Source organism: Phragmites australis, chromosome 23, assembly GCF_958298935.1.
Source record: "Phragmites australis chromosome 23, lpPhrAust1.1, whole genome shotgun sequence".
NCBI classification, from domain to species: Eukaryota; Viridiplantae; Streptophyta; class Magnoliopsida; order Poales; family Poaceae; genus Phragmites; species Phragmites australis.
The window spans coordinates 2,057,797-2,083,434 of NC_084943.1; the positions used below are offsets into that span (position 1 = coordinate 2,057,797).

General features: G+C 43.3%; 3 protein-coding genes across 4 annotated transcripts; all 3 read left to right on the top strand.

The window, feature by feature from the left end:
• Positions 1-999: 999 nt before the first annotated feature.
• LOC133905796 (uncharacterized) lies at positions 1,000-4,691 on the top strand. Of its 2 annotated transcripts, none has more exons than XM_062347561.1 (4): positions 1,000-2,258; positions 3,228-3,443; positions 3,531-3,622; positions 3,724-4,691. In XM_062347561.1, exons 1-4 carry the CDS (start codon positions 1,155-1,157, stop codon positions 4,424-4,426), a joined length of 2,115 nt encoding a protein of 704 aa, XP_062203545.1. In that variant the 5' UTR covers positions 1,000-1,154; the 3' UTR covers positions 4,427-4,691. The 2 variants fall into 2 exon arrangements, with proteins under 2 accessions (XP_062203545.1, XP_062203546.1); XM_062347562.1 differs by having other exon boundaries at positions 1,000-2,228.
• Positions 4,692-5,884: 1,193 nt separating this feature from the next.
• On the top strand, positions 5,885-9,243 carry LOC133905716 (cyclin-dependent kinase B1-1-like). Its single transcript, XM_062347478.1, has 7 exons — positions 5,885-6,431; positions 6,850-6,911; positions 7,021-7,132; positions 7,240-7,333; positions 7,802-7,871; positions 8,342-8,480; positions 8,839-9,243. The coding sequence occupies exons 1-7, from the start codon at positions 6,090-6,092 to the stop codon at positions 8,929-8,931; spliced, it is 912 nt and encodes a 303-aa protein (XP_062203462.1). The 5' UTR covers positions 5,885-6,089; the 3' UTR covers positions 8,932-9,243.
• An 11,091-nt stretch (positions 9,244-20,334) lies between these two features.
• On the top strand, positions 20,335-23,230 carry LOC133905685 (uncharacterized). The gene is made up of 2 exons (XM_062347448.1): positions 20,335-22,211; positions 22,644-23,230. Exon 1 carries the CDS (start codon positions 20,894-20,896, stop codon positions 21,848-21,850), a length of 957 nt encoding a protein of 318 aa, XP_062203432.1. The 5' UTR covers positions 20,335-20,893; the 3' UTR covers positions 21,851-22,211; positions 22,644-23,230.
• Positions 23,231-25,638: the final 2,408 nt, after the last annotated feature.

The following is a 25,638-nucleotide window of genomic DNA, read 5'->3' on the forward strand; positions in this document are numbered from 1 at the left end:
CTAGTGAGCGGGAGCGGGAACACCTAGAACCAATCGAACTGTGACATCACGCGATGAGGGAAGCACTCCTCGATGTAGATGTCACACATGAGAGTGCAACATGTCAGCCAGTACTCTCGGTTCCATATGTACAGCACAGAAAGTCTAAGCGAGGCACATAGAAGTACCCTCTTGTCCGTGTATGACCTCCACTTGACATCATGCATCGCCAACTCGTCAAATTGATGAATGAAGTCCAGGTATGTGCGGTGGGTTTGCACACTGAACCAAATTGGTTGTGCAATAAAACAAAGTTAGATAACACATAATAATGAAGGATTTAACAAATATGTGCTATAATCTATCTAAAAAAAAATCCAACTCAAACAATTACTTTTACAATAAAAAACAAAAAGACAAATTTTTGTCAGACTGTATATAATAAAATTTATCTTTTTTTCTCATTATACAGTTTATATTCTTATCTAATTTTTTTAAGAGCTAGATTATAGTACCCTCTATAATATACATTTTTTCATGACTATTTCGATAGTTTTTTTTTAATTTGAGAGCATTAGAACACATTTTTTTATCTATCTCGTTGAAAGGGTGATATCTTTATTTTTTTAAGCTGTCGTCTATTACAAAGATGATATCTTTATTTTTTAAAGTTGTCACCCATTGGAAGGACGACAAAGTGTCGCAAAATTTTCAACAAGTGGCAGTAGCTTATTTTTGCAAATTTTTCAAACGAACATCTAGTTTTGCAATTTTTGATTTTCGAAATAAAAAATAAATAAATAAATCTCTACACATCTACCAGCATGGCCCAACAAGAATGGTATTCCTGCAACTGACAGGAGGCCCTACCAAATAATATCGGCCCCACCTGTCTGTCTCTCAGATGCTTGGAGTAGGGTACGATCTTTCTCCACCACCACCTGGCTCTCCCCTTTCCATTATCGCGGGCCGTTTCAAATTTGAAACCTCTCTCTCTCCCTTCCTCGTCGCTACCCTCCAACGTCTCTCTCTCTCTCTCTCTCCCCTCACAAGAGTCACGCACGCAGCCAAGCCCCCCAAATCTCTCCCGACTTCACTCGCGAAACAAATCCCCAAATCCCGATTTCTTCTCTCCATCTCCAAGTTGCTTCGATCTCACACTCCAGGAGGCAGCCATGGCGACGGTGACGACGGGGGTGCTGCTCAAGCTCCTGCAGGCGATGCACACCGACGAGCGCGTCGCCGGCGAGCACCGCTCCCCGGTGCTCCAGGTCACCGCCGTCGTCCCCGCCCTTACCGCCTCCACCTCCGACTCCCTCCTCGTCCCCTCCAACGGCTTCCTCCTCAACCTCTCCGACGGCCTCCACTCCACCTACGTCCAGCTGCCCCCCGCCGACGCCGACGGCCTCCTCCTCTCCGCGCGCCCCCACCTCGTCGGACACCTCGTCCACCTCGACCGCCTCCGCTTCGCCAGGCCCGTCCCCCGCGCTGTCGGACTCCGCCTAGTGCCCTCCTCTCGCGTCGTACCCTGTGTCGGCAACCCCGAGCCCCTCGTCGCCCGCCCCGCCGCATGCGCCCGGGGCTACGTCATCCAGCCCGCCGCGTCTCCCTCCGACGCTGCGCCGCCGCTCATGCCATCCGGTTCAAACATCCATGATAATGATTCCGTCAAAAGGACGGTCCTTGGGCCCAAGAACGCCGTCTCCGAGGCCGCACCGCCGCCGACCGGCTCGGCCGTCAAGCGGCGGTTCTCGTCCCCGGTGCCATCCAAGCATCGAGATCCGTCGCCTTCCGTGAAAGGCGGCTCACGGGCGTCGTCTCCCTCGGTGAAGGGCGCCTCCCGAGCGTCCTCACCGGCGGTGAGGGGCACACCCAGGACGACGTCGCCGGCTCCATCCAAGTGCGTAGTGCCGAGCCTTGTTGCGGCCAAGGAGGAGGACCGCAGGAAGGCCAGGGAGCCGGCCATAGTTGTCCCATCAAGGTATCGACAACCTTCACCTGCTGGAGGGAGAAGGGGTGCGGCGTCTCCGGCGGTCGGTGGGAAGCGGGCATCCCTGTCCCCTAGTTCGCGGCGGCTGTCCGGGGAAGGGAGTATCAAGAAGAAGGTCGGGGTATTGGTTGCTGGGATCTCCAAGATGACAGATTTGGGGAACGGGTCGGCCATGAAGCCAGGAAGGAAGAACTGGGACGATCCGACAATGGCCCTTGCGGCAGCGGCTGCCGGTTCCGTTATGAAATCCAGGACCAAGGTAGACAAGGATACTATTCTGAGGACTCAGGTCAGGATCCTGTTACATTGTGTTACAATTGGAACATACAACATTGGGCTTGCTAGCCTTATAGCTGCTAATAGTGCTAGTGTAATTCTTTTTAAAGATAACCATAGCGAAGACTACTCTGTTGGTGAATTAAAGGAGCACAATTTTATTACTGCCTGCATTGTAATTAGTATAGTAGTAAAAAATTTAATTTCTGCAGTTTAGTTAAGACCATGTTAAATTGAAACTGTGGTTGAACTGGAAGGTACACTGTAGACATTTGGCTATACTATATTTCTATGCAAATAAAAAGTCTTGCAAAGCACATTCAGATGAGATTACAAATGGATAACTGCCAAAAGCATACAAGGGAAATTCCCATTTATTTATAGGATCTTAGCACTGGTCAGAATTTGGCTATGCAAATGGAAGGTCTGGGATAGTTCATTTAGATGGGATCAGAGATGGATAGTTGACAAAAACATAAAATGGAAAATCTGAAGTATGAATGGACTGTAAACTTAATACTTGATTCATAGGACCATAGCACTAGTCAACTAAGATTCTTTCAGTAATAGGCACATCGAATGGATCTATATTGAGAACTATTCTGGGGTAATGTTTTATTAATGTGCAATTTCGGTATATGTATGTACCCCATGTGGTGATGGCTACAAGATGTGGTATAAATGAAAGAAAAAACTCCATATGGTATTATTTTGTCCCATATTTTGTAAATTGATTGATTACAAATTACAGTTAGTTTAAAACTTTAAACATGTAGATGTAGATACATACATAAAGAATGGTGTACTAGTCAATAGTCATTTTCCTGTTCTGAGTAATTGTTATTTATTCTGCATTTGATTAGGGTAGCATTCCCAGATATCTGTCTTGTTTGAGCACCAAATTGCAATCTGTCTGTTAGCTTTGTAATAGAAAGTTGTGTGCTTGTTCAGTAAACGTTTTGATCTGCTTCTGTATCTTCAGGAAGCAATGTCAAGGCGACTAAGTGACGCTACAACAGAACAATCCAGTAATGATGATTCCTCTGTTGATGAGAGGCCGAAGCCTCGTAAGAAGATAGACTCTACCTCAGTAAAGACGAAAGCCATAGCTCCAAAAATTGCACTTCATGATCCTAAATGGACTGATGGCAGCATTCCATTGGATGCACTCCCTGATAAACTCTCAAAGATCGGAAAGGTAAGAACTCTCAATTCCTTGGCTTACAATCTCCATTCATTGACCTTGACTTGAGTCTCTATCACCATTTCTTTACTGAATTTCCAGGAAGCTATCGAACGGAGAGATGCAGCAGCAACTGCAGCAGCTAACGCTCTGCAGGAGGCATTGATCACTGAATCAATTATCAGGAATCTAAGGTTATATTTTCTTCATTCAGCCGAAATTGATGTAGTGATATCATGTTTATTTCATTCAGCAGAAATTGATGTACTCGTATCGTGTTTATTGCTGTCTACAGCAAGTTCTCTGACATTTCCTCATCGTCAAAGACCTCCAATCCACTCCCAACAATCGATCTTTTCCTTGCTGTCTATGAAGATACTCTCAAATGGAAGACTATTGCTGAGTCTGTAGTGACCAATCTAGCAGATGAGGCATTCTTGGAGAAATCAACCAATCATTGGGTTGATGCTGCATTAGCCACTGATCTCGAAGTCCTTAAGCTACTGAATGGTGCCACTGAATCCATCTCTCGAACGAAGAGCACCAATAGGCCAAAGGCGCCTTCTGTGGAACCACCACGAACAAGCCTGTCCAAGAAGCAATCACATGGAGCTTGTGCAAAGGTCCAGTCTAAGACCTCACCAAGCTACACATGGAGTAACACTGAGGGCATGAATGAGACAGTTGATCTTGCTAAGACCTTGTGGCGTGAGATGCATATGTGGTTCCTGAATTTTGTGGACGAGTCATTGGATGTGGGCTTCCACTTTTTTGAAGATCAGAATGTTGCAAGTAGGGGAAAGCACAGCAGCCACATCACGATGGTTCTGTCACAGTTCAAGAAAATCAGCGACTGGTTGGATCGAGTCGTGAAGACTGCAGAAGAGGAGAGAACCAAGGAGAAGATTGGGTGCTTGAAGCGCAAGATTTATGGCTTTGTCATTAATCACATGGGGTCTGCGTTCGAGAGCTCAGTTTCAGTTTTATCAAGGAGTTGAGCGATGCTTCATGCTCTAAACCAGGCTTCTATTATCATTTTTTTTTATCGAGATTAAGGTTACCCAATTCAATAGTCAAGAGGTGTGTACTACAATTGTAGTACTGGTGTAGTTTGTTTTTTCTTTCTAATTTATGACTTTAGTTTCGCGCTGTGAATAGGCCTTGTTTTGCGCTTATGTTCTTAGAATGCATTGCGTGTTTATCAGTTATGAAGATAATCTGGCGTGTTTATCAGTTATGAAGATAATCTAGCCATTATTGTTTCATGGTTCACTTTGCATTTTGTTGTGAGTTATGGCTGTATCTGTATGGCCACTGGCCGGTAAGTAATGACTGTGGTAAGTTTGGGTCCTTGCAAATCGTAAGGCAACCTTACGTGTTTTGTTCACCGATATAATGCTGCTGCCTGTCGAACTATCTTTTTCTTGTTGAAACCTCCATATTTTTGTTTCAGTACGTCTTCTGAAATGTGCGGGATATCATTTGCGTTGCATGCAAAAAGGAATGTTCAACATATAGAAAAGAGGGAAAGTTCAATAATACAGTTTGGAATTCGTAAATGCCTTGTACTTTTTGAAAGCGGCTTCAATGGTTAGGGGTTGTTTGGATGAAATGAAATTGATCCATGCTTTAGGCCTTGGAAAGTTTTTTCGGCCTGTCGAACGCTTGGGTTGAGATTTGGGAGGAAGAGGACCAATGGATTGTTTGGATCTCCTGATTGGGTTTTGTAGAGTTGTAACAATTGTATATTTATTGAAAAGAAAAATATTTGATTGGTTATATTTATCTAGACTTAGCTGAGTTTTTTTAACCGAATTTAAATGCACATGAGTGGATATAAAAGTTGAGATTGTGATTAGTTACTCGTATAAAGATGATTTTGTAATGTTGACAAAATAAGTTCTTATTCATGAGTGGATGCAGTGCTTGCATTCGCTGGACTAGGCTGCGAAGTATAAGGTAGTGTTTGACAGGATAGGACGGAGCGGATCCATCTTGTTTTAGAGCTGTTTGGATGGAGAACAGTGGGATGAAATGATTTGGAATCAGAGAATATTCTTTAAAGATTCGGAACGGAGTCATTTAAAAAAATAGTGAAACATAGCTGTTCCACTTCAAACGTGATACTGACGGTGGGCTCACAGTAATAAAATAGACTCGTACATCTCACCTAGCAAACAAACATCTATATATGAATAGAATCAATCTATTATCAAATATATAAATGTAATCATACCATCTCATCTTCGTTCTTCAACCGAACACAATCTAATTATATCTATCGAATCAAACTAAAACAATAAATACAGATAATAAAACACTCTTTTACTTAAGATGGGATTATACGTATACATTACATTGGACAGGAAAATTCAGCCATCCGAACGCATCCCCAAACCGTTGTGAGAAGGAGCAGAGGGGGGCCCGCGCCGACCCGACCGTTGCCCACGGACACGCAGCTCAAGCAAAGTCAGGGTTGCCCACCCATCTCTCCCACGCGGCCATCCCGGCGACGCATTCCTTTCCCACCCGCTCCTCTTCTTCTCCTTCCCATCGCTTCCCTCTCTCCCCGATTTCAAAATCCGCCAGCCACCACTCCCCTACTAGGGTTTCGCCTTTGCGGCGTTGCCTCTGCTCGCGACAGCAAAGAGGAGGAGGAGGATGGACAAGTACGAGAAGCTGGAGAAGGTGGGCGAGGGCACCTACGGCAAGGTGTACAAGGCGCGGGACAAGGCCACGGGCCAGCTCGTCGCGCTCAAGAAGACCCGCCTCGAGATGGACGAGGAGGGCATCCCGCCCACCGCGCTCCGCGAGATCTCCCTCCTCAACCTCCTCTCCCACTCCATCTACGTCGTCCGCCTCCTCGCCGTCGAGCAGGCCGCCAAGAACGGCAAGCCCCTCCTCTACCTCGTCTTCGAGTTCCTCGACACCGACCTCAAGAAGTTCCTCGACGCGTACCGCAGGGGCCCCAACGCGAGGCCGCTCCCCACCCACCTCATCAAGGTAATGCCATCAATCAACGTGCCTCGTTCCCTCTTCACTTATTCTTTATATTTTACAATCTGTAGTCAATCGATGATCATATTGCATAGCAAGTGTAGGAGTTTACTCTCATTTTGATAATTGAGATTTCAGAGGACCTAAATTGGTCTACTTAACTGGTAATTCCGTATTTGCAATTCTAGAAATAGTTTTCTTAGTCCACATCATAACTATGAGATATTTTTTTATGGATTCCTTTAATACACTATCGATGGATCCAGATTGCATTCTATACAACCTTTGTTTTCCATATTACTCGTTCATGTTTCATAATATGTAGTCAATTGATGATCATTACTTAGCAGGTGCAGTAGTTTTCTCTCATTTTGATTGGATGCTTTCGTAATTCAGACTGACGTACTTCTTTGCTTCCTTCTAGAATTTCTTGTATCAGTTATGCAAAGGAGTTGCACACTGCCATGGCCATGGTGTTCTTCACCGGTTGGATTTCTTTTCTCTGATTTATGTTTCTGGACTTATCAGCGAATAGAACAATGCATTTGTAATTGTCGCTAATGTGATTCATGCTTATTCTTGCTTGATTTTGTAGGGATTTAAAGCCACAAAACCTGTTGGTTGACAAGGAGAAGGGGATACTGAAAATTGCAGATCTTGGGCTAGGTAGAGCTTTTACTGTGCCAATGAAAAGCTACACCCATGAGGTACTGTCACTTATCTGGCAACTGGATAGTCAAATACAATGCTTAACACTTTAACGTAGTTTCTGAACATGATCTAGTAAGCCCCCTCATATCCCCTGTTTGTGTAGATTGTGACACTCTGGTATAGAGCTCCCGAAGTTTTGCTTGGAGCAACACATTACTCAACTGGTGTTGATATGTGGTCCGTTGGATGTATCTTTGGTACGCCTGTTTGTCTTTTGAGTTTTCTTGTCAAGTGCCTTGTCGTTTTACTGAAAATTGGTAATGCAATATATGTACAATGTGTGGAGCAAAAATGCATTAACAAATGCACGGTCACAGAAATGCTAGGAGGATTTTAGTTAACTGCAGAAATCATCATCTAATAAACGAGCAACCTGTCAAATTCATTTTAAATAAAGTGGAACTCTCAAGCTCCAATGTGTCTTGTATATAACTGAAATGATTGTACTCCTATTATCTCATGAAAGAAGGTTCTCCGCAAACAAAAATAAACATTAAAATGATGTCCCACATTGTCCTCACAATCTTTGAATTTATGGCTAACTATACAGCATAGTACGCTTCTGCTTCAAGTTGCTGCCATGCTCATCTTAGGCTACGAGATGATTTAAGTACTTTGCACTTATGATCAAAGTTCTCCCTGATGCTTATAACTTTTTAACGCAGCTGAAATGGTCAGAAGACAGGCTCTTTTTCCTGGTGACTCAGAGTTGCAACAGTTGCTTCACATTTTCAGGTCTTGTTCCCTCCTGCTTGCAGATGTAGTTATTAGTAACCAGTGAATCCTTAAGTTATTGTTCTCTCATGCAGTTGAAAGAATGCTGGCACTTAGCAATTTTCTGCAAACATTACTGGATTTCATGAGTTCTTGCTTGGCATGATCTGAATGTTTTATTAATTGTGAACATGTGATGATAGTTTAATTTTCCTTTTTGTTGTTAAACTCGTCTCTTTGAGACACTATTCCAATGAATAAATTACTTCAGCGCGAAACCGCCTTGGAATTCAGGGAGGGTTGGCTTTAAAGTGCTTTGATACTTGAGGGTTGGTTCTTAGACGGTTTATAAAAGGATGTTGAAAATCGAACTTATGCCATAGTTGCAGGTTGAAAATGGACTTTTTATTTTCCTACATTTTATCTCAGTCTGGGTTTCTCTATGAGTTTATATCTTACTATGGATTTACTAAAGTCTGATTCCTGAAAAGGTTGTTGGGAACTCCTACTGAGGAGCAGTGGCCTGGAGTGAATGGCTTGAGGGATTGGCACGAGTTTCCACAGTGGAAGCCCCAGAGCTTGGCCTCTACTGTCCCAACATTGGAGCCCGAAGGCATCGACCTGCTGTCAGTAAGTTCAAAGGCTAATTTACTGTGTTCTCTTTAACTCCATAAATTTAAAGTTATGTTTATGCTGATCCATTTATCCGTTTAATATTTGAAAGGGGTCTATGCATATTTTCTTTTGGTGTCTAGTTTTTTTTTAAATGGATTTTACTGTATAGCTTGATAACCTTTGCATATTACTTGATTGATTGTTGACATGCTTCGTTTCAGTTCCTCCATTATTTTGTCATGGCAACATTGACTAACCTGTCTGTAGAGAGTTGGATCAATATTTGATTACGAACTCCAAAAATACTGACTTTATGACGTTTTGCGATGCCCTTTAAGCAATATCTGAATTAATAGTGATATATCTGTTGCAGAAAATGCTTCAGCTTGATCCGGCAAACAGGATATCAGCTAAAGCCGCGATGGAGCATCCCTACTTCGACAGCCTTGACAAGTCCCAGTTCTAGTCCTTGTACCATGTGATTCAGAACATTCTGTTACTCTGCGAATGCGCTTTCTGATGGAGCTATGAAGAAATTCACTTGCCATCTAGGCAACAACTGGGCCATAGTTATTACTAACGGTTTGTTAGTGGTTGTGAAATTGGGCGTGCGTACCTTTTCATGCCAGGGTCATATTTGTGTTTATGGAGCGTGAGCGTTGTTGCAATTCACTGAACAAACTATATATATACTTTGTTGCTGAATAAACTATATGTACGCTTTGTTGCAACAGCTTGTCTTATGAACTTATCATGTAGTATAACAGAAGTTATATGTTTGTGATCCTCTCTTTTGTCCTAGAAGTATCTGTTAATCATTGCAAGAGTTGTGTATGCATAGTAGAGAAAGCAAAGCTGCATCCTTGGATGATAGATTGGTATGTGTAGTTATCGTGTCTTGTCCTGGTGGATGTAGGCGATAGGTATGCTTTGCCGCCTGAAGCGCTGGAATTGATGCCGTTTTGATCTGCTAGGCTGCATCGCATCATGCACCCCTTTATTCTCTTCTTCTGGCGCTGGCCCGTGCGGGGTTCTGGTCTGGTGTGTACAAGGCTCCAACCTCCTCCCCGATCGACCCCCATGGCGTACCGCCGGCCGCCGCCGCCGGCGATAGCCGGAGATCCTATCCCCAGGCACCCTGCCCTCTCTCTTCTCATTCTCTCTCCCTGCCTCTTATGCCACACTTGATTATAGGCTTGTACCGTACCGTACCATTTTTTATCACCAATTTGAAAATTGCTGCTGCCCGGATTGAATCAGATCAAGTTTAGTTGTTTGATCTTGCGATGCTACGGTTTCACGAAATAATCAAAAGAAAAGGAAGTCACCCATTCTCGGATTGTGGCAAACTTTGCGAGTAAACAAGTTGAAATGTATCTTGATTTACTTGTGATGGGTGATTGACATTGATATTTATTTGGTTTGATGATTTTTGATTTTGTATGAGCTTTGACGTGATTTGAATTGATTTGAGATTTCATTTGAGCATATTGATTATAGACTAACTGAAACTAGAGTTGGAGAAATGTATTTGTTTGTCTCATGGTATGCAGGTGATGGATGTAATTTGGCGGTCGACGGCGGGATGATCGGGGTCAAGTGGAGTGTTTGGTGCTGGACGATCAAGGAGACCGGGCGGAGTCAAGGGTGATCCTAGCTTTACACGTAGAGGTCAAACAAAGCAAGTAAGATGGATGAAGACAGCGTGTTGATAAAGTCAAGCGAAAGGAAAGCCGGTGTAAGTGATAAGGCGACTCGAAGGATCGGAAGCGAGAGAGACTTGTTAGCGGTCAGGATCGCAAGACGGAGTACACGTATCGACATCGAAACGCTTGCTTAAGGTGTAAGCAAGGCGGTGAGTCACGTTATAAGAAGAGTGCTAGGGTTTCGCGGTTTGGCCTTAAAATTGTGGGAAGACTGAAGGAGTACGTGGCACCATCGTGAAGCTTGCGTCGAGGCGAAGTTAAGTCGTGAAGACGTCACAGTCGTCCGATAAATGGAGAAAAAAATAGACCAAAATACTCTCAGTGGTAGGTAAAAGTGTACTACAAGAGAGGGGTATTTTAGAAAAAATCTAGAAAACTTATATGTTAAGTTTTCTAGGCTTATAAATAGAGGGTAGGGCTATGGGAGAGTTTGATCCAACTATTTTGAACCCATTGTACCATCCATATGAGAGCCTTGTGCTAGAATTTTAGAGGAGATGAATAGGAGTGCTTAGGTTATGTATTAGGTAAGAGCTTTGTGAGAAAAAATATTTGTAATCTGCCTAAAATAGTATTGTAATCTGCCTAAAATAGTGCTGACCTCTACTACAATGAAGTTATTTTTGCTCACATCCTTCTAGTTTTTCTCTATTAGTTCCCTTGTAAGTTTGCAAGTTTTTCGATTTTTGGATTTGATTTTCGTTTTGGTTTTTAAGCTAAAATTTTAGTACCTTATGAGGTCATTCTTCTTGTTGCTAGAGGCATAAAATTCGCTTGCCATCTAGGCAACAACTAGGCCATAGTTATTACTAACGGATTGTTAGTGGTTGTAAAATTGGGCGTACGTACCTTTTCATGCCAGGATCATATTTGTGTTTATGGAGCGTGAGCATTGTTGCAATTCACTGAACAAAGTATATACTACTTTCGTTCTCAAATATATGTCATCCTAGAATACGTGCAGTCAAATTTTAGAAACTTTAATCACTTATATACACAAAACTATTAAGATTTGACAATGAATTTATATTTTAACATTATCTATTTTTTATCAACTTTTACTAAAAGTTAGTTGTCAAAAGTAATAATCAAACGTGCTTATTGAAGAACGTGTCGATGTTCTAAACGACCAGTAAAAGAGAACGGAGGTAGTATATATTTTGTTGCTGAATAAACTATATGTACGCTTTGTTGTAACAGCTTGTCTTATGAACTTATAAACTATATGCATCATGCACTCCTTTAGATTCTTCTGGCGATGGCCCGTGCGGGATTGTGGTCTGGTGTGTACAAGGCTCCAGCCTCCTCCCCGATCGATCCCCATGGCGTACCGCCGGAAGCAGGGTGCCACTGTCGGTGATAGCTGGAGATCCTATCCCCGGACACCCTCCTCTCTCTCTTCTCATTCTCTGCCCCTGCCTCTTCTGTCACTTGATTATAGGTTTGTACAATACTGTACTGTTTCTTGATCACCAATTTGAAAATTACTGCTGCCCGGATTGAATCAGATCAAGTTTAGTTGTTTGATCTTGCGATGCTACAGTTTCACAAAATAATCAAAAGAAAAGGAAGTCACCCATTCTCAGATTGTGGCAAACTTTGGCAAGAAAAGCTAAGGGGGTTCTTGACGAGGACAGCATGCCGCATAAGTTTGAGGACTATAAGAAAGACTAGCCCTGTAGCAATGCCGGTGCATCTAGTGGAGATCAGGGCTATCAGGTGAGGCAGCAATGCAGCATGTGTATACAGATTGTCACAAGCAAACTTTTGGTATATGGTCTTATCGCTTTGTTAATGTTCCAAGCTGCATTTCTATTTACATCCCTTGCAAAATTCAGGCCCTTCAGCCTCATTGGTCACTTGATAACCACTGGAAGACAGGAGATGCTGCATCTCGAATCAGGCCGGAGGCTCTTTCTGCTTCTGTCAATTAGCTTAGTGGAAGAATCAGAAATGCTTTGGAAGTAATGTCTTTTAACTTAGCTCTCTACAGCTCTCTTTGTGTAGCACTATTAATGGCATAATCCTCTGCCGTCATTTCTAAATTCTATTCGCCTCACTGTTGTCGCTCTGAATGCTTGTGGGGTTTCCTTTTTTTTGTTAAGTATCTTGTTGTTATCATAATTGTGGACAATAAGACATCCAATATTATTGAGGAAACAAAGAAAATACAAATTAGATACACTTACCCCTCCTAATCTCTCATTGGATCAAGCTAAATCTGCAGCCCAAGAGACTCAATTGAAAGCTTCTCGCGATGTAAGGTGCCACATGCTTATATCTTTATGTTATTTTACCTCTTGATTATCGAAATATCTACGTAGAGAAACTAGAGTTTCTCTTACATGGGAAATACTTGCAACATTTGGTGGTCCTTCTATTGTCAGTTCAACATCTAAGTTTAGGCTTTCTAATTTCGTGACTTGTGTACAACATTAATTCTCAGTATAAATGAAGGAAAACATATGGATATTTGTTTTTCTGCTGACAGATATTTCTAGTTCCATTGCCCTTTACTGAGTTGTAAGTTCTTGGTTATGGGTCTAATGGCTATTAGTGTGATTGAGAATTGACACAGATACCCGTTGAATTTGCCTAATGTCGTCCTACCATTTCTTGTGTAATCGAATATAAATATTGTGACCATCTGGTTGGCACTCTAGTCTATTTTCTCTGCTTACACTGAATTAGCAGAACTGCTTTGTTCTTCAAAACATAAAAAATTGTAAAATGAAATTGAAATATTGTACCAGAGACCTACACAATTCTTTTTGCAAGAAAAAACTATGCAGGTAGCAAGGTATTTATCGGTGTATCAGGAACCAGGGGTCCCCGAATCTCGAGGCCAGATCAGCTATCCGCCACGTGGCGCCATCCCGCGAGGTCTCTCCTGTAGGATGAGAAAATGTCAAGTCCCGGGAGAAGGTGCTCGGGGCCACGGTCGGTGGCCCCCGAGTACCCCAGTTCCCCGATGATCCACGGAATCCAAGTACTGGGAAGAAAGTGCTCGGAGAGGTGTACGGTCACCCCCGAGCACCCTAGTCCCCCGACGATCAGAAGAGCTAAGTTCCGGGAGAAAGTGCTCGGGGCTACGTGCGGCAGCTCCCGAGCACTCGGTTCCCCGAGGATCCGTACAAGAGTGCTCGGGGCTGCACGCGGCAGCCCCCGAGCACTCGGTTCCCCGAGGGTCCGTGCAAGAGTGCTCGGGAGAAAGTGTTCGGGGAGGTGAACAGTACCCCTGAGCACTCGACTCCTCGAGGACAAGGAAAGGCATTCTCGGGAGAGAGTGCTCGGGGATGTAAACAGTACCCCCGAGCACTCGGTACCCCCGACGACCCAGAAAGACCCCCGAGGGGCCTACCGATGAGGTGTCAACCAGTCAGAGGCCCGATGCCGCATTTAATGAGCGTGCGTGGCCTGACACCTCCAACTGCTCCCGCTGCGCTCAGCGTCAGTTCCTGCCATGTTTTGGCAGAGAGGCGTGGGGTCATTAATTGCACAGGTCCCGTCCCGTGCCATCCGGCTTGTCTCGGGATAACGTCGTAAGGATTAAGGCGTTCCGTCTGCCGCGCTGCTGTGGCAGGGGAACAAGACAAGGCGAGCACGCCGGGTTGCTCTGTGGCTGCCCGGTGGGCCCTCTCCACGGCGCCCATTGCCAGGGCATTTATGGTGATGGGCGACCGGGCGTGCGACGTATTTTCCACCCCCGGTCACTTCGCCCAAAAGAAATTATGACGCCATTTCCATTTATGGCGCCTCGGAACTCGAGCCCCCTCCTCCCGTTCGGGGCATGTCGTGGCCGGCGAGTACTTAAAACAGCCGGCGGCACAGAAGCAAGAGAGGACGAGAAAGAAGCAAGAGAGCAAGAGCCGAAGAATAGCGAAACAGAGACCAAGAGTAGACACGAAGAACACAGCGCAAGAGAAACACGGTGAGGAAGGCTGAGCCCAGTTCCAGCCGAAGAACAAGGAGCTCCAAGCTCTTAGATAGACCAATATTCTTGTAACCAGTAACATCCTTGAGGGACTTCCTCAGGACAGTTATAGCATCCATACAGGAGTAGGGTATTACGCCCCCGTGCAGTCCGAACATATCTAAATTCCGGTGCATTTACTTCTTATTGTACTAGGTCAACACCCCCACCACCGGCCGTTGCATTCATTCCTATTTATTTCTCCGACGAACCTGTTCAGGATCATCCCCCGACCGAATATCTAAAAAGGGTCTCTCGAGATCTCTACGACAGCAGTTAATCCTCCGATAATACTCTTTTGGATCTTCTTGCTACGAAAATGATTGTTTATGCGACAAATGAGAATTTGTCACAAATCAGTTCTGACAAACACAAATGGCATTATCTGCCTCAATCCTCCATCAAAACTGACGTCTGCAGGTGAACTGACCGCCTGTCGTGTTGTGTGTTTTGCTACCTAGCTTCGGGCTCGTACAGGGATAAAGAAAATTAACCGTTTTGTTTTGTTCTGAAGGCAAAATTAAGGATGGAGTTCATTCGGTACAGTGTAGTGCAGAGGCTCTACTCTACACGTGAGAGGCCGGGTGACGTACAAGTAACACTCTCTTAAAGCCCCTTCAAGGCTCTCTTTTACTTCTTTTTTTTTCAAGAGAAGAAGAAGATCAATCTTTCTCTATGGCTTCCCTGTGTCCGCCACTTATCAGTTAGATAAAATTTTACTTCATTGAACTTTCAGTAATTAGGGATACGAAGAAAAACTTAAAATTAATTGATTTTGTTGATGACCCGATTCTGAAATCATTAGTGGTATATTAATTAAGAATGAAGGCTATTAAGGGGTCTTATCAGAAAGCTAATGAGATTTGCAAGAGAGAAATATAATGAGACTTCTTGGACCATTCTCCCCTTAAACAACCGCTATCTTTTGCCCCAGACTTGGACCCTATACTTGAGCAAAAAGCTGTTGCCAAGAAACGTCTTACGTCCATCTGAAACTGTTGGCGATATATATTTTGGGGAGATGCAATTTTTTAGTGACTATTGTTTCAATTTTTCTCGATCGATAAATTTGGTTTGTCTGATCTCGATCTAACAGATCTCGTGCTTTCTTCTTCCTTCGGCCAAATCTCTCTCTTCTCCACCATGTGTCCATGCCGGCACACGTTCCACCACCCCCACCCGTCTCCTTCCCGGTAGGTGGTGTCCCGCTATCGGATTCACCGCTGATAGCCATCTCACGCTAACTTAACTGTTTCCGCTCACCCCATCCTGGCACCGTCCAATCAACAATTCTCCACCACCCACGGTCAACGACATCCCCACCGCCTCACCACTGTGCCCCTGCACCCACCACCACCGAGCCGGTCTGCTGCCCCAGGCATCACTGTAGGCACGGGGAGCATTGAGCCCCCAAAAGCTCGCCCGGCGGGCGTTCAAAAGCTCAGTCGACTGAAGTCGCAATAAACTGTGGTATTTGGGTAGGCTTCGGTTATACCCCAGCCGTCAGTTTATGGCCCTTCTTGGAAGAATCCACGAGACCCATGGTCTTGCCAGTGTGTTAGCGAGCCTACACCGCATGATTGCAGCTACGTACTGTGGATCCATGCCCATTCATTTGCACATTATCAGGGGCGGAGACAGGGGCCCTATGCATCATGCAAGCATGTACAGCAGCATGCGTGTACCGGCGTTCCCTATGCATGTACTCTTTTTCATCATGCATTCATCTATGTTTTTTAGTACTTATTAGATGATCATAGGATAACTAGTGCCAGCCTAGACATACATCTACTGAAGCAACAATCAGGGGTCTTCATTGCTTGCGTAATCAGGAATTGTAGTGTTGTTTAATTCTCAAAAGAATAATCCAATTAATTAAGGATCAAGAGATCCTTACAAATTTATACTAAAATATAAATATATTTTGCATCAACTGGCAAAAACAAAGGAAAAAGAACTCATTAACATACAAACTCATTTTTATTTATTATCTATATTTTAAGTATTATATTTTTTTAAAATATCGCCAAGTATAATTCAATAGCTTTATTAAACCAATTCAAATTTGTCTCTTCTCGGCCTCTCCTATTGTCCAATCTTAGCTCCGCCCCTGTACATTATATTAATGGCACTAACAAACTTCGATTCATGTTGCAGGTGTACAAACTTCGATTCATGCTGCACCCAGGAGTACAAACTTTGATTCATACATGCATCGCTTGGAACATATATTTACTGTCCATTATATTGTTCGTAAATGCCTATTGAACGTTGGATTAAGAAAATTAAAGGCACTACTTGATGAGTGCATTTCACAAATAAAATCCAGGAGCTTCTCAGCTTCATGTAAACAGTTGTATGCAAAATTACACTTATATACCCAAATAATACTAAGATAAAAAATCAAATTCATGTATGAACTACATGTACACCACCATCATATCCTTTTGTTATTTATGTGGTATTCAGCTGAGATGGCAAAAGTAGGACCTGATGTTTTCCTTTGATTTTGTCTCACATATAGGACCACTTCCTTTTATTGAACTGTCATTTTCATTAAGATTTTTTTTTTAGTTTAGGTTCGGTATACTACAATAATTGGTGGTTTTAGTAATGGCATTGACCATATTAAATCCCCCACAAACCCTGGTGGAGGACCATATGTATTATATTAATTTAGAAGCACTAGAATATATTGATTGTCAACTAGTCTCTCCTTTTCATTTTTAAAGGGGCACACAAATTTCAATAATATTCAAACTTTGTGATCCTTGGTTAAAAAATGGCTTAAAATATATATGTAGAATTTGTGATAAAAAATGGTATCAATGGATTCATATTTAAAAGTACTTTAATATGATCATGATTTTGTTCACACAAAAATATGTTACAAGAAAATTAACAGTCGGCCATGCCTTATATTTTCAGACGTTATGGAGATGGGGAATATTTTATGGTGGCCATTAACGTTTATTTTTTGTGCATTGGCCGGTTTGACTTGATCATCTTTTTAACATATAACACGCAGGATAGACTTCTTGATCATGTGGTTATGATGAACGATTCATGCGTGGAAGCCAAATGGAACATGGTCCTGATTCCCATCATCGTTACATATGCGCCCTTTCATTTCTTCTAACTGGTGCTCCCTTTTATCCCTTGAACACCAAGAGAGTATGGATGATGAAAAGGAGAAAGGTAAAGGGATATAATACTGCAAGAAAAACATAATGCCAACTTGATTATTGCGCACGATCAAAGCTAAAGCATCATCTCGTACGCCAATACTATACGTTTTGATGATGAGCTAACTATACACAACCTAGCCTCACTCTTCAGCGAATTCAAAAGTGCCTACAAAAGAGCATGCGGTATTCAGCGGGATATCGACACACGCTGAGGTGGGCTGAAGGCATCATGATCAAAAACCAACGGCCTAGATCAGTTGTCTTAAAGTACAAGCGCTTCGATTTTTTTTCTTGAAAATCTAAGGGCCTGTTTGACAGAGCTTCTAGAGCAGCTTTTCGATTAAAATCAGGGGGAGCTCTGCCAAACAGCAGCTTTCAGATTTTAGCTCACTGAGGGGAATCTGTGAGAGTGATTATCTGAAATGACTAGAAGCCAGGGAGCTGAAAAAAAACAGCTTTCCTTGATTCACTTCCCGCACAAAATCACTTTCTCCATATAGTTTATTCTAGAGAATCATTTTCAGCCACAGAATCACTTCCCCCAGAAAATCACTCTTCGTAGAGAATTTGAATCAGGAAGAGCTCTACCAAACAGACCGTAACACACGCGCATATTCCTTAATTTATATCCACCCAAGGAGAAAACTTCTTGTGGTTGTTTATTGCAGGACATGGCGCTTATGTGCCACAACATATCCTAGTTCATTAATCAAATTAATGTGGCACCCTGCTTGTTTGCACGCTCTGTCCTCATGTGCCCTCACATGTTTTAACCACTGAACACACCTATATACACATGTAATATTTCTCTTAGGTTTTAATCCCAATAAAATACGAGCACCCGTGCCGAGTCTAAGACTCGAGCTGAGTGAACAAATTTCACCATAAAAACCCTAACCAACTAAGCTATACTCACTTTGCACCAACTTGCTAACAACTAGTGTTTGGGATGATGACGCTGGCAACCAGCGTTTTCCTACACGGGCGATCAACCATCGTTTAGCTAATAGTCAGACCTACACGGCCGATTAATCGAACTACACACCGATTAGTCAGACTACACGACCATTTAGGTGAACACGGTCGGTCATCATGTAGCGTTTACATGCCGTGTACACGGCCATGTAGCCAGTTTGCAAACACGGGTGGCAACACAACAATGGCAATGGGATGGAAAGGAGGCGTTCATGGAGGCGGATCCAATCTTGTATTATTTGATTTAACAGGTTTCAATGGGACCAGGGACAATTAATCAATCTAGGGGTGTTTCAGCTGGACTTGAGGGAGTTTGTAGGGTTACAAGTTGCTGATCATGAATTCAAATTGAAAAGCTTGCAATTATTTGGATTTTCATCTCTTGGTTTGAAATGGCTACATTTCGGTTCATCCAATCGAAAAAATTGTGCTGTAAATTTTGATAAGGAAGAGCTAATGAAGAAGTTTGTAGCAATACTTTTAACAAAACCCAGAAACTATCCAAGGGTTTTCCCCTCCAGGAAATCTACTAAGTCATTTGATATTCTGATCACTCCTAGTCTGGAATCCATACGTTGAGAAAGCTGGTTATCAGTGCTTACTGACAGGTAGATCACAGCTGAGTGGTCCCACTCGTCAGTCACTCGCACTCGTTGTGAGAGATGTCGCTTGTCACAAAAGGTGTCGCTGGACGTTGGAGCTGGCACGCATGTGGCCCCACTGGTCAGTGGCTCAACTTAGTGAGTGCATGATTTTGCACCAAGCCCCTTTTCCATATTAGAATATACTCCCTGCCGAATACTTGGCACTGTTGATCAAGACAGCACGTTTACCAAGGCACAAAATGACGAAAATGCCCTCAAAAAAGACATGGCTTGTCCAAGTGGGTAGAAGATACTAGATATTTTATGTGGATAAAATGGGAAATTATATTTTAGGAAACGTGAACTGCCAAGTATTTAGAAATAAATACAGTAGTCAAATATTTGAGAGAGAGGAAAGGAAGAGAAGCTTCACTTGCACAAAAGCCCCTGGGAAGAATCCAAACGTCAGCAAAAGGAACATGACAGCCAAAAGCGGCAAAGGGCACGCACCCCCCTCACTGACAGTGGGCCCCTTCATGTCAGGACTCACTTCCCAGCGAGCACGAACGGTAAACTTGACGCGGATCAGCGGTCGAGGGGCAAATCAGTAACTTCACGTGGTGCGCCAACTGTAAGCCCGCGTCTTTTGCTCCCGGGAAATTACTTTAAAATGTTTCCAGCTAAACCGCTGAAAAATAGTACTCCTTCCTATTCAAAATAAATATTATTTTAATTACGTGTAATCAATTTTTTAAAATTTTAATCACAAATTATTTTTTATATATTAAATTTGAATACTTGAAAATAATAGAGATAGATTTATCTCAAAAAATACTTTAATAATTATATACTTTTATTATGTTTTATCAACACTTCATCCAATATAAATACTTGTCGTTTTTATTAAGATCAGATCAAAATTTTAAAAAAGTTGACCATCAATAACTTCTAAATTTAGATTAGAAACATAAAAATATAGATGTAGATTTATCTTGAAAATATTTTCATAATATTATATTTTTATTAAATATTATAAATATATTTTAATAAAATTATACGTGAAAAATCGTAAAAATAAAAAATAATAAGTATTTATAATCAAAGAAATATATTACAATAAAAATTATAGTCAAATGTGTATTTTAAAAACGGATAGATAACACTTATTTCAGACAGCATGCATTATTATTCCTAGTGAAACCCTCTTCAAATATCTCTTTCTTTCGGATCCGGATCCCCTAGTTTTTAGGTGTAAGTCACGGATGAACACTAAAATATGAGAGAATAAATAATACTCTAATACGGGATAATCACTGTGGCGATGGTACTGTAGCAACACTTAGATATTTACTGTTTATAGTGTGTCGTAGTATCAAAATCTGATCCGTTGTTTTACGATCTAACAGCGCACAAAGATCTGACTTCTCCTCTCTCTCTCCATGAAATCTCTCTCCCTCGCTCACTTCGTCAATCCAATCCCCAAAACCCTCCTCACTCTCCTTCGTGTCGCAATCATTCGTGGGGGAGCGCGCTGTGATCCCTCCCCGGATTCTGTGGCATCCAGTCTCCCTCCCCACCAGGGTTTCTTCAAGATTGAGTAATCACCTCCTCCTTCTCCTGCTCCGCTCCTCGCAGATTCTTCTGTGTTGCCATCTTGGTCGCGTTGCTTCTTCCCGATTTGTCGTCCTCGTCGTCTCCCACCACTTGCTGGACTCGGTCCTACCCACCTGTCCTCCTCGCTTCTGTCGCCATTGCCTCCCTCTCCCTGCTCGCGCCGCCTGCTTCTTTGGACCGATTCGGGGCTCGTCCCTGCCGGGCGTAAATGCCCGTCAGTGCAGAGGATCCCGAGCTTCTCCGCTCCAAATCTCGTCCTTGTTTTCCCCAATTAAGAGCAGGGGAAGGTTCTTGGACACGCTCTGATCCTTGTAGCCATAGATGAGGAGGCCGTTCTGATACTTCTTGGGCAGGTTCTCCGGCTGCTCTGCTCCTGAGACCTACTGGTATGGGCTTCTTGATCTGTGCCTGCCTCCTCCAGCTACTCTTCTTGGGCTCTCCTCGAGTGGCGGCACAGTCGCCGGCCAGGATCCTCGACGCAACGCTGCAGGACTACGCGTACCGGGCGTTCGTGCGCCCGCGCACTGGCATTGTCTACAACGCCACCCTGCCGGGCAACCTCACCGGCATTGCGGTCTCTGCGCTCCGCCTGCGCAGCGGCAGCCTCCGGCGGAAAGGCGTCGCTGACTACTTCGAGTTCGGGCTGCCCACCGGCATCATCGTGCAGCCGTACGTGGAGCGGGTGGTGCTCGTGTACCAGAATCTGGGCAACTGGTCCGACTACTATTACCCCCTCCCCGGGTACACCTACCTCACACCACTGCTGGGGCTGCTGGTCTATGACGCGGCCAACTTGTCGGCCGTGGGATTGCAGGAGTTGAGCATTGTCGCGTCAGGGAGTCCGATTTCTGTAAATTTCAGCAATGTCAGGCTGGTGCCGCCAGGGGCTTCAGCGCCGCGGTGTGTGTGGTTTGATTTGGATGGTGTGCCGCAGTTCCAGGACCCGGAGGCAACCAATGTGTGCGCGACGTTTCGCCGAGGGCACTTATCCATAGTGGTGAACTCCAGTGAGATTGCTCCTGCTCCTGCTCCTGCTCCTGCTCCAGCTCCAGCTCCATCCGGCATAGTTGCTCCGCCAAGACCATCCCCGGGGGGTCGTTCGAAGGGCAGCTCGAAGGCATGGAAGATTGCTGTCGGTACGGTTGGGGCTGCCATAGTGTTGGGGCTGTTGGCTTCACTTTTGCTGTGCTTGGTGAGGTATAAAAGGGATAAGATGCTTCAGCAGATGGAACGGAATGCAGAGGTTGGGGAGACATTGCGGATGGCGCCGGTTGGGCGGACGCAGGCACCTGTGGCATTGGGGACACGGACACAACCGATGATTGAGAACGAGTATGCTGCATAGTATATATTTAGAGGTTTATGCATAGTTCTGGTAACAAGACTCGATGGTGATAGTTAGAGACAGGATTGTCCATCGGTTGGGGCAGCGAGTTTTCCATATCAATGAGGGCTATGCTAGCTGCTAAATTCAGAGCTCAGATTCTGCTCCATGAGGGTTCAGCACATTCTTTTGGTGGGTTCCTTTGCAAGCTTAGGTTTTGTAGTACAAGAGATTGCTATTGTTCATGTTCATATGTGGGGAGTTCCTTTCATCTCCAAGCAAACAATGGAGGAGAAATGTTTGACATATCAGATTTGGATTCCTCAATTATTTTTTTGGGTTGCTGTGTCCAAAAGAAAATGGGTTTGGCAATAAAGCTGAGGTAATATTCATTGCACATTGCACGGTGCTGTGTCTGTGAAATTCATTCATCAAGTTTCGATTCAGTTTCATTTTTTCTCCATTTTGCTTGTCATGTTTAGACAAATGTTAAGATGATGTACATGTTAACTTATTTAGTGTTTTGGTAATTAGTCTGATTCTGATAATTTGGATTTAATGGCCATATGTTTTTGCATCCGCTCTGTATTTTGTCAATGAAGTTTCCATTGTCTTCGGGGAAACAACTTAATTTCGAATTGTGAATTTTTTTTATAGTCTGTTATCACTATTTGTCTCCATAGTAATACAGCACTTTAGTTTACCACTATCATTGTTAGCACTACAAATTCTAGTTTTTGTTGATGCTGAGTGACATTCCACTTTTTAAATGTAAGCGGAGGATTCTCAAATAGCAGGAATAGCAAAAATGCAGGATTAGAGTGCTCTATCTCCTGAATCCTATGGAATGAAAACGAATGACCGTGTGGATGGAGCGCAGGAAAAACACTGAAATCAGATGAGAGAGATAGGCACAAAGGAATTTTTGCGAGTGGTTGGACCTCATGTTAGAAATCCTCCAAAATTCCTATGGAACAAGCCATATTCCATATGAATTCTTGAGGTTCATTCCCTTGTTCCAAGGGCTTCATAAGAAATTTTCCCATAGGATTCAATTCCTTGGAAATTCCTCCATTTTTCGTTGGTTCCAAAGGAGCCCTAAAGAAGGGATGTTAATGTAAGTATGACCAGTCGGCAAAATGAATATGAATTGAACAAAGGGATTCAAGAATGCGCTGTTAGAAAAAAAAATTCCGGAGTTTCAATTTTTTTTTTCTCTGGTAGTATTCTAGCTTGGTCTTCCATTGTCAAGTTAGATAGAGATATTATATGTTTCTTGTAGAGCTGTCGGTGGGGTTCTAGACGATCAACGAAGAAAAGAAGATGCATTCATTTGTATATTGATACTATTTGTTACGAAATTTTCTGTGCTTATTACTGTTCGTGGCCCAACCAATATTGAATCATGAATGGGGAACCTGTGGTGCCCCATTCTGTTTCTTTTGCATTTACAAGTTAATTTAACATGTGTACTCCGATTCTCTGAACAATCACATCAGGAGATAGCATGAACAATCTATCATATGGATATGAGAGCTGGCCAGTGGCCACAGCTTTACGCCACTCACTTTCTGAGCATGCAGAGTTCGTTTGGGCTACACTCTGCATCTGCATGTTCAGTTTCATGTTGAAATCATGCAAGCAAGAGGAACCTGAGAACTGATTGTTACTTGTGGTTCATCAAGTAGTGGAGAAATGTGATTGGCAGTTCAAATTAGGTACGCACTTTGTTTAAGATGATATGCTAGTACAGTGCTGAAGTGAGAGCCAATCTTGACTCTTGAGTAGTAAATTAGTAGCAGTTGCTGCAGTCACAAGCATGTGTGTCTAGGAGTTGCAGTTGCTGCAGTTAACTAGCTAGACCTGCACACAAGTGAGTGGTATCTTGCATCCTACAGTGGCCCCTGGACAGATGAGATGAGACCGAGTATGCTAGCCAAGCTATGAAACGGATGAAATGGAGAGTGGGTGGAACAAACAGAAGCTAGCTCACAGCAGATGAGATGCTCTGGGTTGCCTTTCCTCGCATGTTGCATGGTGAAGGAAAAGAAGGCGTGAGCTGAGGAAATGGAGTTACTTTGGTAGTTTTGGTGTTGGCAGGCACACAGCTTTTTGAAGCTGCTGCTGGCGCCTTTGGCATTGTTGCAGAGTCTGTGCTGTCACTGCACGAACTCTCAGATCACAGCTCATGTGCGCTGGCCTGGCCGGCCTATTTGCTAGCTCTGGACTGTATGTTTGTTTGTTTTCAAATGTGAGTTGTGAATGGTGCAGCTGCTGCTGTATTCTAGTAGTGCTCTAGTGTACTGGAGCCAGGGTTAAATTAAGTGTTGTTGTTGGACTATGTAGTTTGTTTTCAGCTGATTACTTACTGTGTGACAGGTAACTCGGGAGCATAAGATCATCTCCAACTATATTCTTTTTATTTCGTTTCTTTCCCGATTTCTCTTTTTATTCTCATTTTCTTTATTTTCTCTCATCTCCAATAGTTTTTCTTTAAAAGGATTTCTAAAGGGAAAGGAGAGAGAATCTCATCCTGAAAAAAATAATTTTAGAAATCCATTTGTGACGGAAATCATGAAGTAAAATCGTTAGATCGCGAAAGGGAACGAAAATCCTTTCATGAAGAGATTTTGTTTTCTAACAGAAATCCCTTGGAGATGATCTAATAGCGGTACATGCATAGCATATAAAACTACTTCTTCTATAATTTACTTGGCAGATGAATACCCTTGAGCTGAAATTAAGTTGAGATTTGAAACTTGAATACCACAAGAGAAATGGACGGTGTCTGTGTCACCGGCGGTGATCCATGGGAGAGGTATCTATGTATGTATTTATCTAGTGGCAAATGCAGGGAGGCAGTGAGGTACTACAAGTTGTTTAATCAATTATTTAATGAAGAGCCCCAGATTTCGAAACATAGTACAGGCAGGATTAGTTGGTATACTGGGTGGTGTTTGAACGGAGACGTAGCTGAATTGGCGGCTGCAAACTTGAACAACAAGAGGTCGGTGGACACGGACAGTGAGTGCATGATGCAGTGAACCAAGTGTCAATAACTCACGTAGAAGAAGCCATGCATTTAACCGGCCAGGACCAGTGTTTTCTGAACATGGATATAGATATCAGAATCCAACTTGAATTCGGATATCTAATTTGATAAAAAGATTTAGACATGCAAAATACAACTCGAAATCTAATATGAGTGCCGGAATTCGACTTAAATTCAGTTGTCCGATTTGACAAAAAAAAAAGATACCGGTGTCCAGGTAAGACAGACTAGAACGGAGCATATGAGTGGAGTGACCGGCGGCGGCGTAAATCCATCGATGTGGCATTTTTTTAGAAACCTTAGTATAACACGCTGATGCATGTACACGCTTACATCATTACATGGAAGTAATTACACAAAGCCTATGTGACATTCGCAGGCTAGCTCGGAACTCTGCAAGACAGAGTGAGGATGGACAGCACGACATTCGGATCCTGCTCCTTGTTCTGTCAAGAGGGATGATATTGGCTAAATGATTTGATTTTGCAGCAACTAGAGGAATCAGGCAATTAATTAATTTATTAATTGTAGGCTTCTCTTTGAACAGCTCCCTTTTTTTTGTTGATTGAGATGTCCAGTTCCATGCTTGATGCTTGAGATTGAAGAAGTTGGGCCGTGCCGCTTTTCCTTCTCTTTTACAACTGGGCTGTCGCCACCAAGGATGCATTTGAGCCGCGAAGTGCTTGCCAGAACGCCGGCCTGTGGAGGCGCTGCCGACTCGCGGCTTTCTAGGAGCTGTGCCGCTTGGACGCCGCGT